Source organism: Mustela erminea, chromosome 16 (assembly GCF_009829155.1).
Source record: "Mustela erminea isolate mMusErm1 chromosome 16, mMusErm1.Pri, whole genome shotgun sequence".
In the NCBI taxonomy this organism is placed as follows: domain Eukaryota; kingdom Metazoa; phylum Chordata; class Mammalia; order Carnivora; family Mustelidae; genus Mustela; species Mustela erminea.
In genome coordinates, this window is record NC_045629.1 from 14,124,462 (window position 1) to 14,145,433 (window position 20,972).

The window sequence follows — 20,972 nt, forward strand, 5'->3', positions numbered from 1 at the left end:
GAGGAGCAGAGGGAGAGGGAGACAATCTCAAAGCAGACTCCCCACTGAGCATGGAGCCTGGCATAGGACTGTATCTCACAACCCAGAGATCATGACCTCAGCTAAAACGAAGAGTTGGACATCCAAATGACCCCCAGATGTACTTTAAATATAAAAAATAGGGGCGCCCGGGTGGCTCAGTGGGTTAAAGCCTCTGCCTATGGCGCGGGTCATGATCCCAGCATCCTGAGATCCAGCCCCGCATCGGGCTCTCTGTTTGGCAGGGAGCCTGCTTCCCCCTCTTTCTCTGCCTGCCTCTCTGCCTATTTATGATCGCTATCCCTCAAATAAATAAATACTATTTTTAAACAAAATAAATAAATGTAAAAAATATTACCTTTTAAAAGTCTTAAAATTCTTAGGTCAGTATTTCCTTCACTAGAAAGTCAAGTGTGGTAACAATACCACTTCTTATTTCCAGGAACACTTTTTAGTTTATTACTCACTTTTCCATGTGCAATCACATTTGCTCTCTCTAATAACCTCAAATATTCCATTTTTACAAATGTTGAAACTGAGGCTTAAAAAGGCTAAATATCTTGAACTACAACCCAGGGCTTTGGCAACTTACTCCACTCTCCTCCTATCTTTGTATCATTAAAAAAGAAAAAAACTATCAAAAGTGATATTCTTATCTTTCTCAATAGTATCTCAAATCAAGATCATATCTATTAATCATTCTTATATGTTTTCCTTGAAATACATGTTGGTTGTAGCCAAAGTTGTATCTTTACAAGCCAGAAACAACGTGGCTAATCACTGTCTGAATTAAAAAAAAAAAAAAATACATTTTACTTTTGAAATTTATTTGACTTTTTAAGTTATTTCTATCCAATTCAAATTTAGGATTGTATTTCTTATACCTTTCCAGGTTAAAGTGAAGAACAATAATAATTCCCACAGATGATTTTTTGAAATGCTTATGTTTGAGTCAGCAGCAATTCACTTCATGGACCAGGCACATTGTTAGAAGTGAGGGGGAAAAAAAATATTATAGGAAACCAAACCAGCAAGGTTCCTAGCACTAGTTCAGGAGTTAGAAGTCAGAATGTAGACCTGGACCTGATATTCACCATGCTTGATGCCTGGGCAAGTGACTTAGCCTACGGCGGCGTGTTTAAACTATCTACAAGGTCTTTCCTCGCACTCAGTCAGTCCTCCTGGACCCTTCATTTTGTAGCCCTCTGCTATATAACTTTTTTTTTTTAAGATTTTATTCATTTATTTAACACAGAGAGAGAGATCACAAGTAGACAGACAGGCAGGCAGAGAGAGAGGGGGAAGCAGACTCCCTGCTGAGCAGAGAGCCCGATGCAGGGCTCGATCCCAGGACCCCGGGATCATGACCTGAGCCGAAGGCAGAGGCTTTAACCCACTGAGCCACCCAGGTGGCCCTGCTATGTAACTTTTAAAGAAACAAAACCATGACAATGATACATCAGGAATTCTAAGAAATTATCTTCAATCATATAGAGGACCCAATAAATTTAGTCAGACCGCTTTCTTACAATACAAATTGCTACAACATCAATGATCAAGTTAGAATCCTCTAAAAATTCTTTCTTTACTATTCCCCTTTAGACCTCTAATAAAGGATATGAAATAAACAGAAAGATCACCTGGGGATTTCTTCTTACACGTGTTTAATATTACTGTCTTTTATGCTTCAAATTACTGCTAGGTATGGTTTACACACACACACACACACACACACACACACACACACTCACTCCACAGAAATAATATGTCCAAAGAACGATCCCTGCTCAGAAAAACCCATGTGTCAGGTGTGGCCCCAGCTGGACCCTGTCCTGCCTGGAGTGCAGGGCATGGTGGGGCACATGAGACACACTTGTGGTGACTACAGCTGCCGCCAGACCGTGGAGGACTGCGAATGCCTTCCCCTGGAATACAACTTCATGTGTATTTGTGTACAAATAACATGTATTTGGCAGAGCAGGGATTTTGAACACACAGTAGTCTGGAAGAAAGTAAGGCTAAAGCAAGAAACAACAGCCAGGCTCATCCAGCCATGCCTGAGGGTGGACGGTGACAAAGGGCAACACTGTGTGAGCAGGCAGGCAGGTGGGCTGGGAGCCAGAGACTGAAGAAACCGACTTCCCTGACCTCACTGGAGAGAAGGTGACAGTATCATCGAAGGAGAGACGGAACCCAGGAAGAACCACAGTTTAGGGGAAGACAAGTGAGCTGTCCTCTCTCATGGGGACACTAAGCTGGCAGCAGACACGGGAATCTGGACTTGGAGTAGGAGACGAGCTGTGGGTTTGCAAGTTCTAGAAATCCTAAGCACAGCTGCGGCTGAAAGGCTGTAAGATCATCATGGTGGGTCTCCCTCCCTCTTGCTGTCCATTTGAAATAAACCTGTTAGGAAAACCTTCTGCAAAAACAATTCATTGTCAGCCTCTGCAGCACAGAGGCTGGGGCTTTGTTCCTCTTTTGGTGTCTGAGCAGAGCTGCATGCATTGGAACATGAAGGACGGTTGGTTCCCGGTTTGCAAACTCAGAGCACAACAGTCAATTCACAGATTTGATACCCGAGATCGAGGATATCCGGACATGGGGCTCCTATAAAGCCTAATTTTGTTCTGCTGTAAGGACAAATCCTTGTGAGTTTTTTAAATTCAAGAACTGTGAGTCCTTTGCACATGAATGGTAATTAAGCTGATAGAACAGTCCCCTAGGTTCAAATCCGAAGCCCCTGACAAATGTTTAGTAGTGGATTCTTGCCCTTGAAGTAAGGGCTGTTTTCATCTACGATGTGAGAATAAATCACAGACTTCTTTTATCTGTCTCTGCCCTGGACCCTAAGATGTTCAAAGATACATTAATTAGTGACAATTACATTTCTAGCAATCAGACATGAACATTTATGCAGTGTTAGAAACCACAGCAAAATCTTTCTTATGCTTCTCATTCAAAGGAGGCATTTGTATCATTTGTACCAGGCATCTGTATCTAAAACAATGAAGGAACACAAAAATGAGAGCTAATAAGCAAGTTATCTTCCCTTCTTCACTTCTAATGCCTCATTTTACTCCAGCTGACTGACTGATAGGTTAGAGGGGAAAGGCACAGATGCACAGTAATGTATAAAGAAAACAGTGTCAATCACCCAAATCTCTCTTACCCCAAACTGGTTAGTGTGTCTAGCTGGCAATTACCCCATCACAACCTCCCTCCTACCCCCACTCTTATGAACCTTCACTTTTCCAGATGGTTCCATGTTCTTATTTATTTTAGAAACCTAAAGCTGTGTTATCTTTTATTTTTATCCTGTAAGCTGATTGCACTTTACAACATATATGGAATGCCATGGTTACCAAGATTCAGTGGCTCACTTCATCCCTTTATCCAGGACTGTAAGGACAGCCCAGGCTAGACCCCGTGATGATGTAAAAGAAAAGGTGGGCTTTACTCTCCACCAACAAACATGGTGATTCTGACAGTTTGGGAACTTCAGTACATGATGTCATGATTAATCATAATCTAATGCTATGTTTAAAGAAGCTGACATGGGCTCGGAAAAAAACAGCAATACTTACAAAGAAAACATGTAACTTGTTTTAGCTTCTGCATTTTTCGTGTCAGTACCTGTTATTACTAGAGCTACATGAATTCATTTGAAACTTGGTATTAAATACCAGAAGGTAATTTACATAATTAATCACTGGGTTCAGTGTGTGCTTAGGACTCAGCTGAATAAAGGCTTCATTCTAAAAATAACTACTTTTTAAAATCCAAAAATAAAATAAAAACAAGTCTAGGCATACTGTTAAAATATTGTTAAAATATTTAAGCAACTTCAGAGACATCTTTTCATTTCATGATTTTAAAGATTTTTTTTCAGGGCAACGCTTATCTCTTTCTGTGCCCATACCCACACGTGCGCACCCACACACTCACACACACACGTACACATGTACTCATTGAGAGGCTGCTCTTACTATTACTCAACCAGTTTCTTGAAAGAAACTATAAAATTCAAAAATCCCCAAAATTCTTTCCAGGCCTGCAGGAGTTGTTGGGCTGTTTGAAGCAAATTTTAAATAGCTAAATAGTTTCAATCACCACCTTTGGAGTATATGCTCAAAATATTTTTTCAAGTATAAATTTCTCCCAGAGTTACCTCTCCCCGCCACCCACCATCCCTAACTCCACCATGTCCATTAAGAGAACTAAAAATTCACAAGTTCATTACCTCTTTGTTCCCAACCCGCTGCATGGCATCCCCCAGGTGGAAGTAAAACCTTCCATCATCAGTGCCGGGATCTCCAGATTCTATTCCCTCCTGGAAAAAGGATAATATTTGTATTTAATGAAAAAAATTAAATACTGGCTGTAATTCATTGATTTACTTCATCTTTATATAACATACAAAATCTAAGGACCAGAAAAATTCACCTCAATATTAAAGTTTGGCAATTAGGTTACTGGTAAACCTTTAAAATGCAAATGTAAAAAGAGGTGATAAAGTTAAATTCAGTAATACGTTTATCACTAATTAACAATGTAATAACCCAGAAAATTAGTATGTGAATCATCTCTGTGGAACCAATCTTATTTCACAACCCCAAAGAATTTCGTGACTGGGTAGCTATCCCATTTAGTTTGCTCTCCAAACCTGACCATATGTCATCTGGAGGCTTTTTATTCTTGAAGTAAAATATTTAGTTGTTCATAAGATGTTTGAAGTGACAGAGAGCCAACTGAAAATAATATTTCTTTCTACTCGAAAAAAATGCATCTTCACCTTTTAATGAAATCTTTTACAAAACTTCCAATAGGATTAAAGCCAGCTGGACTCTTTGCAAATGTAGTTGTCATTAAACAAATCCAATGCTAAAACATTTAGCTGATTTCTACCCCATCTCCCACATACGGACTGAACTGAGATGTATATAAACAACAAAACAACAACAAAAATAGAGCATGAGAAAAACTATTAAAGCAAGAGAATGAATTCAGAGAAATAAAAGGACAAAGAAAAAAAAATCTAAATGTCAAGAAATCTTCATTTTTCTAAAAATCTGCATTTTCAGGTCTCTTCATCAGAAACCCAATATTTTCACTGGGGAGAAACTGTATTTGCATAATGTTAGACAGTAGCAGCAAGGAATAGGAGTAGCATCACTTAGGAGAGGAGACCTGTGATCAAGGCTCTTGACTGACAAGTTAACTAATAGACCCAGCTCTCTGTTTCCCCAACTCTGAAGCAGGGAGAACACTATTAATTCCTTATTATGTCAGAGGAAATGTGCGGGGAACACTTTCAGTCAGAGAAACCCACACGTCTAGCCGGTCCTGGCAGGGAATGTAAAGGTTTAGAGATGCCAGTGACGTGCAGGCCACCTCAAGGGGACAGCATTGCTCTGCTCCTGTGCTGGGATATGGGCCAGATGTGATCTTTCAAGAGAAATCAGAAATTGCCATGATTAAATAAAACGCTCAGATTCTTAACTAAAACAAGCAATGAAAATTGTTTTTAATAGAACTTTGCTGGCCAAATAAAACATGCAAGCTATTTGCAATCAGTGGGCTGCTATTTGAGATCTCTGATTGAAGTCATGTGAAAGAAAGAGATCATGGAAGTGTGATGTATATTGCTACTTAAAAAAAAAAAAGTTCACAAGTATTCCACCATCTACCTGTCTAACATGGTAGATGCTAGGTACACATCACTATTTTGATTAAAATGAAATAAAATGAAAGCTAGAAATCCAGTTCCTCAGTCATATTAGCCACATTTCAGGTGTCAAAAGGCACACGTGGCCAGTGGCTAACATACTGGACCATAGAAATAAAGGACCTTCCTACTGTGACAGAAAGTTCTGCTGAACAGCCCTTAGCTAGACCAGGCCTGTGATTCTGGTGCATCTTCAAGGATTTACAACTAGATACAGAAGACAAAACAAGACAGCATATTTTAATCTGAATATTTTGAGCTACCACGTTTTTTAGGGTTTGACCTATTCAGGCAACAATGGTTCTCATACTTCATATAGGTTGTCATGAGTTCTGTTTGAGCTAGACCGAATGCATAATTAAACACTAAAAGGAACATTTAATATGTTGCCTATATTTTAAACTATCATATTGGTAATTTTGGTCTACCTTTTCCATTTAAATACAAACTAATACAGTTTTAGGAATTTCTTCAGAATGTCTTCTCTACATAATCTCTGCTGATATGGTTGGCATTTCTATATCCAACAGCCTCAATCACTGCCTAGAAATGTCACAGTCAGAGGGTGTACATTCTGAAGGTGAAAAGACTCAGCAGCACACGCTGATCAATCAACAATGCATAATCAAGGGAGTCCAGATGAGTCGAAGGAATCAGAAGATGAAAAACAGAGGACGGGCAGGGACAGTTACCTTTAAATAGGGAATGCTCTCAGCAATTTTGTTCTGCGCCTTCAGGATAAAGCCATAATGTACTTTAGCAAAGCCGTCGTTTGGTGTCACATTCAGAACCTAAACTCAAAGGAAACAGAAAACTATTGTAACTGACTACAAATTCTACAAATGGCTGTCAAAACAATTTTAATTAGCTTTGCTGTGTTTGGAGTGGATTATGATGTCACGGCTTAAAACACTAGTGTTTTGTCTCATTGCCATATTAAGTTTAAATGCCCCCAAATTTCTCGTCAATGAAAAAAAATGAATGAAAAGGCAGTGACTATGAAAGCACTGATTGAACAATGCAAATCAGCAAAGTTCTCTGTGAACTGATATGACCTCAGTCTTTTGTTAGTGATCAGGGAAAAAAGCGGCTTTAAAATTGCTCTATTTAAAGTCAATTCTGGGGGTGCCTGGGTGGCTCAGTGGGTTAAGCCTCTGCCTTTGGCTTAGGTCGTGATCTCAGGGTCCTGGGATTGAGCCCTGCATTGGGCTCTCTGCTCGGCAGGGAGGCTGTTTCCCCCACCTCTGCCTACTCCTGATCTCTCTCTCTGTCAAATAAATAAATAAAATCTTAAAAAAAAAAAAAAGTCAACTCTGAATGGTTATCATATATTTGTTTGTATGTATACTTTATACATTGCCTTAAATAAGAGCAAATTTAGATTTGCATTTGCCATCTATCATGATCTGTTCATTTAATAATAATTTCTTGAAGGCCCAGACCATTTTAAGGACTGAAGATAAAGTGATGAGCAAATCTAATATTCTGTGATAAAACCCAAGTAAATATTTAATAGAAGTCAAATCACTGTTTATTATAATATCCATTTATTATAATTAAAGATAAATTATGCAGAATGCCTTTAAATTAAATATTAGCAGTGAGAAATCAAAACAACATTCAACTTGTAAAGCCACAAAGACAAACTCATGCATGGAACAAAAGTGAAGGATGAAGATTCGAGCTGAGTGAATGTAAAAATGGATATCCTGAATATCCTGGAGCTTCTCGTCATCCACCAGCCTGAGGGGGACAAGACAGCGGCAGCTACCACGGGCTCCTTATACATGACCAAGTGTTCGGGAGAGCGGACCCCCCTCCCCTCCAAGAGTCCACAGTGCACACGATTGATACTTCAGAATTTTTCAGTTTGTATGTGGTCCTGCACCTCATCCATTCACAAATCCAGTCAACATTCCCTTCGAGAAATATTCAGAATCATGTCCCTGCCACTATATTCACCACTGCCCCCTGGTCCCCATCTGGTTACCTCTCCCCTGTGTCTTCACAAAAGCCTCCTAACCGCAGACCTTCTTCACCCCTAGAGTGGCTCTCCTGTAGCCCTTTCTCCAGAGGGGACCCTGAATGAGCACACTAAGTACTCTGTTAAACCCCACCCTTCCTCTGTTCAGAACCAGATGGGTTCCATTTCAATCAGAGTAAAAGACCAATTCTAAGGACAGTTTTCTGGGCCTCCTTTGAGCTGGGCCTCTCTACCTCTTTGGGTTCCTCTCCTAAGGCCCTGCCCCCCACTTCCCGCCACCCTGAGGAGCCCTTGCTCCTGCACAGCAACTCAAAGGCACCCCTGCCTCAGGACCTTTGCATGTGCAGTACACCTTTGCCTCAAATACTCTTCTCCCAGATATCAGAATGGCTCACTCCCTCACCTGCATGAAGTCTTTGCTCAGAGGTCACTATCTTGGTGAACCAACCCCCAACCATTCCCTATAGAACAGAACGATTCCCTTGTGCATTAGTCACTCTTTTGACTTCTTTATCCTGATTCCTCTTCTTCATAGTGCTCATGACCATTTGACTTGTTAATCTTTTATTTTTTCCCACTAAGATGTAAGGTGTGCGGGGATTTTGTCTATTGCACTCACTGCTGATCCCCCAATGCTTAGAATGGTGCCCAGCACATGGCAGGTCATCAAGAAAGCTATAGTAATTGAATAGATGAGTGCACGTTGGGCTTTCTTCCCAACCAGATTTCTGCAAGCACAGACCCTGCTTCTTCTTCACCTTCCAAGCACCCATTATTGAGCTTGACGCTGAACAAGAGCACAATAAATACTTCTGGAATTGAATTGCAATGATTGCAGCTACACAGATGACAATCACCCTCTCGAGTAATTAACACATGTATTCCTTTGCCGGATATTTTAGAATACACAGAGCTCTTCTAGGGTCTGGACATATAAGCGAGATACACTGTCTTTTCTCAAGGGATGTCTCAGTCATGGGAGGAAGACAGATTCACAAGCAGACAGTGGTCATACAACATGGTGAGTGCAGCCACGGCGATGGGCACAAGGCAAGTGGCGGTAAAGAGGAGGAGCACCTGGCTTGCTCTAGGGTTGGTATGGCAAACGCAAGGTCTGAAAGGGGTTTAGGGATAAATAGGAGTTCACCAGGCCAAGGGAAGATGGGGGATTGTTGGGGAGGAGGTATTCAAGGCACAGGAGAAGAGAGTAAAAAAAAAAAAAAAAATAATGAACCAGGGGTGCCAGGATGGCTCAGTCGTTAAGCATCTGCCTTTGGCTCAGGTCCAGATCCCAGGGTCCTGGGATCGAGCCCCGCATCGGGCTCCCTGCTCGGTGGGAAGGCTGCTTCCCCCTCTTCTACTCCCTCTGCTTGTGTTCCCTCTCTTGCTGTCTCTTCCTCTGTCAAATAAATAAATAAAATCCTTAAAAATAAATAAATAAATAATGGACGAGGAGAAGCAAAAGGGAATGAGACCAGGAAAAGAGGGCAGGAGGCAAATCACAAAAGGGCCTGTGCTTCTCACAGTTTACATGTAGATGCACAATGAATGTGTGGGTTTTATTAACTAGTGGTAATCAACAGAGCCTCTCGATATGACAAGTGGCTTTATAAAATTTCTAAGAAGATCAAATTGAGATTAATATTAATATATATGGATTCTGTCTCTATACAAGCACACAGCAGAGACTACCACAAAAAACTGGTATAGCTGACAATTCGGCTTCCAGTACAAACTCTCTGCCTGATACAATGCCAGCAAAAAACCAAAAATCATATAATCACAAAAAGTACTGCACATAAATATTATCAAAATATCCTTTTTAAAAAAACAAAAAACAAAAAACAAAAAACACATGATCCAGTAGTTTCAGTGCTGGATACTACTGGGTATTTAAGACAAAGAAAATGAAAACACTGATCCAAAAAGATATTTGCCCCCTTATGTTTACTGCAGGCTTATTTGCGGTAGCCAAACCAGGGAAGCAATCTAAGCGTCCACTGATAGAGGAATGCATACAGATGATATGGCATACATACACAATGGAACATTACTCGGCCATAAAAAAGAATGAGAAAGAATGACATGGCTGGACCTAGACAGTATTATGTCAAGTGATATTAGTCAGACAGAAAAAGACAAATACCATACGATTTCACTTCTATGTTGAATCTGAAAACAAAACAAACAAAAAAAGCAGAAACAGATGCAGAATAGATTGGTGGTTGCCACATGGGACAGAGCTATGGGAATGGGCAAAATGGCCAAAGGTGAGGGGAGGTAAAGTTCCCATTACGGAAAGAGTAAGTCACCCAGATGAAAGGGACAGCATAGGGAACATAGCCAATTGTAATGTAAAAGTGTTGTACGGTGACAGACGGCAGTTACGTTTGGTAAGCACAACGTACAGTATCAGGTTGTTGAATCACTATGTTGTACATCTGAAACTAATATTGTGTGATGAATCTATTTTAATAAAAATTGTATAAAGATATATGAACAAGGATGTTCACCATGGCATTGTCTATTACAACAAAGTAATTAGAAATAATCTATCTGATATTAGTGGTTTATTAGTGATGATACGTCCCTACGATACAATGCTTGGCAGTTGCTAAAAATTATGTTCTAGAAGAATTTTAATTCATTTATAAAAGTCTTGTGATGATATGATTAATACATACCAATTTAATGGAAAAAGAAAAGTGTGCTGTGTATGGAAGTGACCAGAAGGACACATACCGCATGTTTATCATGGTAGTCTGTATATGAGAATGAGGCTGCCAGTGATTTCTGTCTTTTGTGCTAATCTCTGCTTTCCTTGTTATCTGTATTAAGCTTCTCTTAAATGTTGTAGTCAGAAGAGAGAATTTTAAAAAGTTTAAATCAGTAAAGAAAATAGGGATTTTTAAGCGACTAGGTTTTCTTTTTCTTTTCCCCATTAAATGAAATGTAAAAGTATTTAAAAGAAACGCAATACATACTTAACATACATATCGCAGGTATTTGCGGAAGCACGTTTTACTGGAAGGGTCCACAGCCGAACATGTCTGAAGACCACTGGAGTTGAAGCCCAGTGTGGGATGGTCAGATTTGTGTTTTATGTTGAGGAAGGCTGGAGGACAGCAAGCCTGCACAGGATAAATCTACCCTAGTTTAGGCAAGAGACGTGAGCACTGGGGTTACAAAGGGAGGGGATGTGAAAGATATGCAGAAGGGAAAATTAACAGAAATTTGTGAATTGGTATTAGGCTGAAACTCCGTGAGGGCTCAGCAAATATTTATTTCCTTAACTACCATTTCCCAACTAGTGTGTGTGGGTTTCAGTAAACACATGTTGACTAAGTGAATGGATACAGGTGAGGAGTGAATGGAGGGAAAAATCAGGAATATGCTGGACTCTAGACCATGGGTGGCTTGGGTCACTCGTCCTGCTGCAAATGGAAAGGGGGACACGGAGCACCTCCCAAACCATAGTTGTCACCGATCTGCATCAAACCACTATCAACCAATCTTGCTGAAACTTAAAGCAGCAGAAGAAACAGACAAAAGTCCCAGGAAGGGAAACAATAAGGATTTATTTTTATTTATTTATTTATTTTGAAAGAAGATTTATTTATTTGAGAGAGAGAGAGAGAGAGGAGTGAGAGAGAGAGAGCGAGCCTGGGAGGGGCTCACTGGGAGGGGCAGAGAGAGAGGGAGAGCGAGAATCTCTAGCCGACTCACCACTGAGTAAGAAGCCAGAGCAGGGTTCAATCTCAGGACCTGAGCTCATGACCTGGGCCGAAATCAAGAGTCAGATGCTCAACCAATGAGCCACCCAGGCGCCCTCATGATTTTTATAATTTATCAAAGGTAAAAATCAACATGAAGAGAAGTGGAAAATCACAGTATCAACTGCTTTCTGAAAATGGTCTTTGAGACATAAACCCATCAGGATAAACTTCAGTTAAGGACAGAGAATGCCTTAAATATGGCTTATTAGAAGTGGAAGGAGGAATAAAAGGCAGATCCCACACATGTTTTCAATTCACGCTCTTTAAAAAGAAACCCACTTGAATGTATAATATGGCCCTATTTTAGATTTTCTGCATCTTGTTATGCTTAGTCAGATGAGATTATGATTTCAAACATAGAAAGTACAACAGATAAATTTTATTTTTCAAGATGAATTAAAATATTTCACATATCCGAGATCTATTATCAGGTAAAAACAGTAAATATATTCAAGGAACGTTCTGAGAGGTTGAGGAAGGACAAATCCATAGTGGAAGGGAGAACCCAGTATGCTTTCAGATCCTGCCCTCACTTCCAATGTGCTTGGTATCCAGTCAACACTCGATCATGTTTTTTGGAGGGAGGGAGAGAGAGAAGGAAGGAAGGAAAGGAGAGAGGGAGGAACATCTACAATTTCACCTCTGAGGCTTTAGAAAGTGGCAGAATAATGGGTGTATCTGATGCAGTTGGCCAACTCAGATTCACATGATCCTGAACTGTGAGACACATAATTATTTCGCTTAAACCACCTTTGCAAGACAGGGCACTAAGGGTTAGGTTTTGGCCATCAGCAACTACATCACCCCACCTGGACTTCTTTTATGACCTGGAACGAGTACCACAGTGAAGTGTACACATTTTCAACACTGCAGGATCAATCTACTTTATATAGATATTAGACATGGTATAAAACACACAAGTCTTCTTTTTATTCTCTGAGAAAATATGAAAATTATGACAAGGGTGAAGAGAAAATTGTTCTGAAATCTGATGATTTTCAATTAAGTCTCCAGAACCATAAAAATAAGATTAAAAAAAAAGAAAACCTCACCCCTCTGTGAGTGACAGCATTTTTAAACCAGAAGGAATCACACTGGCTATCACTGAGTAGTAGCATTTTGATGTAAAATACGCCAGCCTGAAAACCACTGACCAAAACATCTAAATTAAAGAGTAACAGGTAAATGTGCTCCCCTTTCTTTTATGGAGGCATTAACTTTCTCTACCTTCGAAGTTCACTGGGTATCCTGTTTATTCTATGCCAAATGAATTTTCTCATTACTGGAAGGAGACACAAGTTTCCTAGATTTATAGTTATTTGTAACTTGGAGGTTATCTATTAAAATAACCTTTCTAAAGTAGAAATCCTTTCAAAGACATCCCTGCTAGAGGATCAAAGAGTTACTGCTCTCCAAGACTTGAGTAATTTACTCCACATGCTTGAAAGTCTCCTTCTCCGTAGTTTCTTAGACTGGACTTTTGCTGAAAAAAAGGAAAAAGGTGGATGTTTTTCCATTTATGGAAAAATTGAGTTCTACTTCCTATCATGAAGCACACTCTTTGAAAAGGTGTTTATGGACTGATAAATATGAAGTTTTATAACCATCACAATTATAGGAGTGTTGGGGTGGCTCAGTCAGTTAAGCGTGGACTCTTCATTTCAGCTCAGGTCATGATCTCAGGGTCCTGAGACTGAGCCCCACATGAGGCTCTGCGCTCAGCAGCAAGTCTGCTTGTCCTCCCCCCGCCCTCTCTGCCCTTCCATGCGCATGCACATGTGTGCACAGCTCGCTCGCTCTCTCTCTAAAATAAATAAAAATAAAATCTTTAAAATTTATTTTAAAAAAACTATCACAATAATAAGTTGAAGGTTTTGAGGTGCCAGGTGTTAAAAATTTAAAATTTTCCGATTAAGGCAAAATTTAAGAGATGGAGACAAAATTTAGGATGTCAACTAGACTAATACTTATGTTCTCTTTAACTGAATTTAAAGTGAAGAAAGCGAGAGGTTGGGTGTAATAAATGCAATTCACCGGTGACATTAAAACTTCACGCTCAAGGGGCACCTGGGTGGCTCAGTGGGTTAAAGCCTCTGCGTTCAGCTCAGGTCATGATCCCAGAGTCCTGGGATCGAGCCCCACATCGGGCTCTCTGCACAACAGGGAGCCTGCTTCCCTTCCTCTCTCTCCCTGCCTTTCTGCCTACTTGTGATCTCTGTCTGTCAAATGAATAAATAAAATCTTAAAAAAAAAAAAAAAAACACTTCATGCTCAAAACAGCGGGATGTGGTGAACAGCAGACTGCCCTCTGCTTACCTCTTCGTAGACCTTCTGAGCATTGTGATTATCCCCTATCAAGAGATACCCCACTCCAAGGTCGTTCTTTAAAGACATATCATCAGGAAACAGCTGAACTAACTTCTGTAGGGTAATCAGGGAGCCTCTCATGTGACCTGATTTGGTGTGAAGAGAAAAAAAAAAGAAACTCAACAGAAATAAAAGCAGATCCTGGTCATCTTCGTATTGAGTCTACAAAGCACAAGAGACACGAGAGACTATCATTTTCTGAGTTCACCAACATTTATCTTCTTATGTCAAATGCCCTCTTTGAAAAGTTTTATCAATTCCTTGTTAAAAAACAAACAAACAAACTGTTTCACTGGGTTATCTTTGGTTTGTTACAATTAATTTTGATATTATGAATAGAGAGAAAATAAAAAGCCTAAAGGATTTTGGGTGTAGCACCCTCTGTGAAACTTGAAAAAAGGCACTGGGGTATATCCCTCATGCTAGTTCCAATTAAGTGTCTTCATCTCCAGGTAATGAATGAATGACCTAGTCGAGGAGCAAGAAGACATCAGCTGGTATTATGGGACCCTCTGGTGGATGATAGGATGCTATGCACAACAGGAATCATGAACACCCCAGCCTCTGTCAAGTTTTAAGGCTATGTGATGGAAACTTAAAATTTCTGGGGCCAACTGTCATTCCTCCTCACCACAGTTGAAAATAAATTGAATATGGGAAAATGTGCAAAATAAGACCAGTATACATGGTAAGATAACTTCCCTAAAGGGTTCAGCTGCCCACAAACTAAGTATTAGCCAAGAGTATGATAGGACTATCAATAAGCTCATACAGTTGTAGGTCCTGCTAACAGATACAACTACCTGGCATAAAACACCACCCAGCTTATTCCACGGCCTTCTTCCCATTACTAGCCGATTCTGGATTCGTTAGCTTGGTGATTCATTCCCTCACGCACAAATCTGACTTTACTTTTCTATACATTCCCTTCCCCCTCATCTGGCCAACTTAGTTCATACTTTTTTCTCTGCTCCTGTATTTCCCTTATTAACCATTGCAAAGGTCTGGGTAAACATCCCTCCAGCTGCCCTTCCTGTCTCCTTTACTCTGCATCATGCAGCCCTGCTCTTCTGGGAGTAAACTTCACCCCCTTGTCACCTTCAATAAAATCTTCTTCCTACAATCCCTTCCTCATACAACCTCTTCTTATGAACTTGCCTCATTCTCATTTGGGGGAAGATGAGACTATATTCAAGATGGTTGCAGAAGGGGGTTAGATGTATTAGTAGATTCTTTCCCCAGGGCCAGGAATAAGGGGAGGCAAGTGAGGTGCTCAATGCCAAGTTTAAGAGGCTGCCAAAAATTCAGTCATCCAGAGGCGTGATGTTTTTATACATTCTTTCTAAAAATCAAAATTAATGTAAAAAATCCACAATGAACAAAATATCAAAATTTGAAGGACAGAATAAGTAAACAGAGTTTAACCAAGGCATATTGGAGCCTAAGGCAAGAGGAAAGCTCAGTGCTACTAATTTTGTACCCGAGGCAACTGCCTCCACTGAGTCCCAACCTTGCCTTTCCCATCCTGTGGGTGCTGTATGTTTTCCTTCTTCTGGACTAGTCCATTTGCATACAAGTTTAATGGACTCTTTCTTCTAGTTTCTAATCATCCCTTGGGTTCTACTATCAGACTTAGGTCATTTACCAAAGTGACACAAGTACTCTTAATCCTAGCCCTCAGGAAACTGGTAACAGACCATTTCTGTCTCGGATCCATTCGCGTAAATTACCTGAAAGTAGTTATGAAACTCAGGTTCCCTCCTAGGTAACTAAGCTCTTCTAAGAGCACAGAGCACGGCATTTGGGGCTGAACTAACTCTTATTGTCTTACCCAGAAACTGCTGTCTGTCTGAGCGCCGCTTCAAGGTCAGCTTCAGCAAGTCTGTGGGGACATCGGGCAGGCTGGCCACCTCCTGGTAGGTTTCGATGGCCCCACGCAGCACCTCGTTGCTCCTTCTTTTCTCAGCCAGATCGTCTTCACACTAGAGGAAGTCCCCACAATGGGTAAGTGTCCCATGACAGGCTGTATTTGTAATCATCCAAAATATACATGTAATGTCAATTTCTGGACACGCGGGAAAAGCATTTTGAGACAGATTAAAAACTTCTCTTTATCAAGAGATTAAAAAGCAGACAGAGAAAAGCAACGCAGCGTGCTATCTCAGTAACATGAAGACCAGTCAGCTACCAAGCTACAGATGAGAAAAAAATATAAAAGGAGGAATAATTAATGTATGCTGGGTTGATGGAGATATGTATCATGTTACACATTCATATTTCAAAGACAGGGCTCCAGTCCGGACTTCGTGTTTCTCGGCAGTTTGTCTGCATGTTCACTCATTCATTCAACAACTATAATCCAGGAGCTACGTGGCAGGCAAAGTAAACAAAACAAATAAAGCTCTTTTTTCATTCTGCTTCGTTACGAAGAGAAAGACGATATACAAATCAAAGTACTATGTGTCTGGCGGCCACGAGTGCTGGGGACCAAAAACAAAGCAGGCTTCGGAGTGCCGACGGTGGGGCAGTAGGAGGAGTTCGTTCAGGCGGTCTGACCAGGAATGAACTGAAAGAAGAGAGGGAGTGAGGCATGAGGCTATCTGGGGAAGAGCTTCCAAGGCAGAGAGTATAGCAAGAGCGAGGCCCTGGGTGGGGAAGTGAGGGGAGAGGATAGGCGGGTGCAAGATGGCGGCAAGGAGGGGACTGGCGAAGGAGCGGTGGTCGGGCAATGAAGAACGTGGTAAGCCATTGCCAAGTCCGCTAGACTGCCACGACGTGAGACGGAAAGACACCAGGTTGTTGGTTTTATTATTTTTTTTAATTTAAGATTTTATTTATTTATTTGACAAACAGAAAGAGGTTACAAGTAGGCAGAGAGGCAGGCAGAGAGTAGGCAGAGAGGCTGAGCAGAGAGCCCGATGCGGGGGTCGATCCCAGGACCCTGTGCTGAAGGCAGAGGCTTAACCCAGTGAGCCACCCGGGCGCCCCGACACCGGGAGTTTTTGACATGATCTGTTGTATGTGGAGTGGATCACACCTGTAGTGGGAGGGAGACCAGACCGAAAGGGCGGTGGACGAGCACAGCGGCCAGATATGGTGCTCTAGCAGGACCCCAGACCCAGTGATGAGGATGGTTTGGACCACGGTGGTAAGAATGAGGCGGTAGGAGGTAGGGAGATTACAGATACATTTTGAAGGTCAGAGCCAACAGGTTTGCAGGTGGGCAGAAATGCGACAGAAAGGGAGGGCGGGAGGTCAAGGAAAAATTCAAGGGTTTTGGCTTGAGCGATACCCAGGGGGAACTGCCATCCCGAGAATGGGAGGACAGGGCAGTAACAGGTTTGTAGGCATTCAGAATCAGGAGTTCCGTTCTGGACATATTAAACCCAACACCCGTTAGGTACCCAAGTGCAGATGCTGGATAGAAAGGTACATACATGCATTTGTGGTTCAGGAAAGAAGTCAGAAAGACTGGAGAGGATCTGCATAAAGGACTGAGTAAGGTAAGAAGAAATTAACCACAAGAAAGGGTTCTGGAGGTTAGGGGACAAAAGGTTTCAAGAGGGAGTGATCCGTCATGTTAGAAGGGACACCAGGTTGAACATCTTGGCTGGATTGGGCAATGTGGCACCTCTGATGGCCCTGACCATCTGGGACATATGGGACAACTGGGGACCCGCAAGAGGATGGAGCAGGACCAGAGGAAACCAGGAGGGAAGTGCGTGCAGACAACCCTCAAAGGGAAGCAGAGAAATGAGCCAGTAGATGGAGGAGAATGTGGAGATCAGGGAGAGGGCTTTGTTTCTGTTACCAATGGGAAATGTAACAGCGTGCTCCAAAGCTGATACAAAAGAGTCAGTAGAGAGGGAAGATGTGATGATACAGAAGAAGCCACAAAAATCAGCATGCTTTCCTTCAGCAGGTGGGAGAGGATGGGAAAGGGGGCCGGAACGGTTCATCCCCGCTAACAGGTGGGAAGGCAGAGCACCGGGGAACAGGTGGAGGTGGGCTCTCAGTGCTGTAGCGGGAGCACATGGAAGTTCTCTCGGGATACTTTTATTTTCTCCGAGAAATAAGCAAGATTCTTTGCAGGAGATTGAAAATGGGGAGTGAAATGCTACAGTGATAAAGGGGGAATGTGTAAAATGGTGGTCAAAATCTCACCCGATTTAGTAAACTATAATTTGAAGATTACCACTTGAGGAAAAATGATACCAGTTAGAGGCTAGAAGTCGCATATAAAATGTTTTTCTCCTAATACCCTATGTAACATGTTCAGCTGTTTAAAATAAAGGGTGTGCAGCAGTCAATATATACAGCTTCCTGAAGAACCAGAGTAAAGCATAGCTCCACAATTTGAGGGCATGGTAAGAAAATGAGACATTCCTCCCTGATCCCAAAGCAAAAACGAGTAAGATTCAGCATAAATTGTTAATATCTGCAGAGAGCTTGTCAGAAAATAACACCTCAAAGAAATAACCTGTTATGTGGACTGATCAGGTAAGTTACACCAGATGATGAGGGCTAGGACTGAAGCAGAGAGAAAGAGAGAAGTGGACAGACTTATAATAAAGGAAAAGTGTTAAGACAAAAATCTCTGGATTGAAAAAGGGCAATTTACCCTTGCTTGATAGAAAAAAAGCTTCAGAGTATACCGCTATCTGTTCATATCTGTAAATGGGCTGTCTCCATTATAGACTTATCTGCCAGGAGAAAGAGTTCAAGGTTAATGACTCACACTGTCCATCCTGCCCCTCTGGCCTTCGGTATATTCATATGCTGGCTTTTCTGTTCAGGTATCAGTTTCTTGTGAGTTTGGCTATGGTGAGTTACTCTCCAAAACATGGTTATTCATAGATGACGTCTGAGAGTGATGCAGTCCTGGAACTGGGACAGCCCTTTGAGACCACATAGTTCACCCTCTTCAAGCTGGAGTCCTGGCTTTGGGTATCTACCAAATAGAGCCTGGATCTGGAGGGTCAGGTCAAGGTTACTGCGAGGACAAATGTCTACCAAGGTAATCCTTCCTTAAAGACATCAGAATATCAAGCTAAACCCAATCTATAAAGAGAGGAAGATGATACAATTTATATACTTTGTTTCCTCCATTCCTGGCATCTCAAATTTCTTCATTTTAACGAAGTAAAAACATTTTACAACTTCCAGAATTGGGAAAATCTTGGTATTAAAAATGACACCTCCATCTTAAATTCTTTTGAATGAAAGTAATAGACTTGGCTTTGAAAATCAAAATCATATAGATTGATCATTATCAGTTTAGCACCTGTACATAAAATGATTTGGGCAGAAACTGAACATTTGTTCCAGGATGTTAACACCACAAAGCCTTCTGTTGACTTGAACTAATTAAACCATCCAAACTTCCTAGGAGATGTGTCATTTTCTGCCTCAGAGGCATTAATGGTTTGTGAAGATAATAAAGTGAATTGAATTTACGATTTAAGATGTTGTATCTGATGTTCAGGGAATTTGGTCAGAATTGATTTTCACGGTGATCCAAGGAATCAGACAGTATCAGTGATGCTTCAGAATTATAGATCATATTTAACTTAATGTTGCTACATTTTACAAGTTTGTTGGGGTATTTAAAAAAATTTGTTGGGATATTCCAGTGTAATTGTGTGATGTGCAAACAAAGGATGGAAAAGTCATCATTTCTTCCTCCCTATAAAATCCAGCTTCTTTTGAACTCTGATTTTTAAAATTTCTATGCATTTACAATTTCTTTTAAATTACTCTTTTAAAATTTAATTTACCATGCCTAAATTTTGCTTTATGCCACATTAACATTAATATCAATAACACCTTGTAGCATAATAGTTTAGAGATAAAAATTTTGCCTTAGGCCTAGCTCTCAAATTCCTACAGTTAAATAAGGATATAAATCCAGCAATCACCATGGGTGACAGCACCACATTTATTTGGACTTTGGCCCCCACAATTACTATCACATACAAAAAAAATTTCTAAAGCACAAAGTACTTTTTGTCACAATTAAGTTAACATTTGCATCAATCTTTTTTCTTTCTAGTGTTCTCTAATCAAATGACTAATCAAATGTTCTCTTAATCAAATGACTGCCAATACTAGTAATGAAGCTCATCACTTAAATGAACAGGCATGATTTTTTGGTAACACATTCACTCTTGCCTAAGACCAATGCAGCTTAGCAATTTTGGAGGATTACTGACCAAATTCACTTACAAAAACGATATAACTGCTGTCTGTTACCCCTGGTCTGTACCACGGATAGGAGAAACGTTTTTGTGTTACTTTTTCACAACCTAAATTTATTAAAATTTAGGGGCACCTGGGTGACTCAGTGGGTTAAAGCCTCTGTCTTTGGCTCAGGTCATGATCCCAAGGTCCTGGGATCGAGTCCCACATCGGGCTCTCTGCTCCGTAGGGAGCCTGCCTCCCTCTCTCTCTTTGCCTGCATCTCTGCCTACTTCTGATCTCTGTCTGTCAAATAAATAAATAAAATCTTTAAAAAATAATAATAATAAAATTAAAATGATTTTTAAATTTATTAAAATTTAATTAATAAAATTTAACTAATAAGTTTTTAATAGGGAGATAAGAAGAATTTGAGGATCTGGAACAAGTGGTTGCCACCTTTAGTTCTGAGCAAAACATGTTTGCTTTATCCATAGATACGTTAGGTCCAATGTGAGCGCTGTATACGAGTCACTGCATTGACCTCTCCCCAAAAGGTGTTGTCAGGTTCTGCGTCTGGAAAATTTCTGCAGCTTTGCGCCTTTTGTTTCCCAGTAGGGTTGAGAATCTCACCCCTCCAGGCTGGGCTGTGGGAGCTTCACTGCCAGACACATTGTCTATCAGGCCAGGCTTTTGTCCTGAATTCTAGACTTCATAAAATTCAGTGTCTCCTTGACATGTCCACTTGACTGTCCAATAGGCATCACAAACTTTATAGGGCGAAAAGCGAATTCTTGACTTCCTAGACCTGTTCCTCTACCAGTTTTCCCTGTGAGCAATCAGCTCTCTCTCTCCTCCTCTGGCCAAACCCCAAACCCAGAACTCCAGTCCTGTCTTCTCTGATCCCTATACCCAAGCCAACAGG

At 40.9% G+C, this 20,972-nt stretch overlaps 1 protein-coding gene across 1 annotated transcript in view; it reads right to left on the reverse strand.

Annotated features, from left to right (window-relative positions):
* ASPH (aspartate beta-hydroxylase) overlaps positions 1 to 20,972 on the reverse strand; it is a 215,430-nt gene that overhangs the window by 44,289 nt on the left and 150,169 nt on the right. The window contains exons 16-19 of the mRNA XM_032316775.1: positions 15,702 to 15,852; positions 13,820 to 13,956; positions 6,436 to 6,534; positions 4,259 to 4,348 (exon numbers count right to left, since the gene is read on the reverse strand). Of these exons, the coding sequence (XP_032172666.1) occupies positions 4,259 to 4,348; positions 6,436 to 6,534; positions 13,820 to 13,956; positions 15,702 to 15,852 (477 nt within the window). The remainder of the gene's footprint in view (positions 1 to 4,258; positions 4,349 to 6,435; positions 6,535 to 13,819; positions 13,957 to 15,701; positions 15,853 to 20,972) is intronic.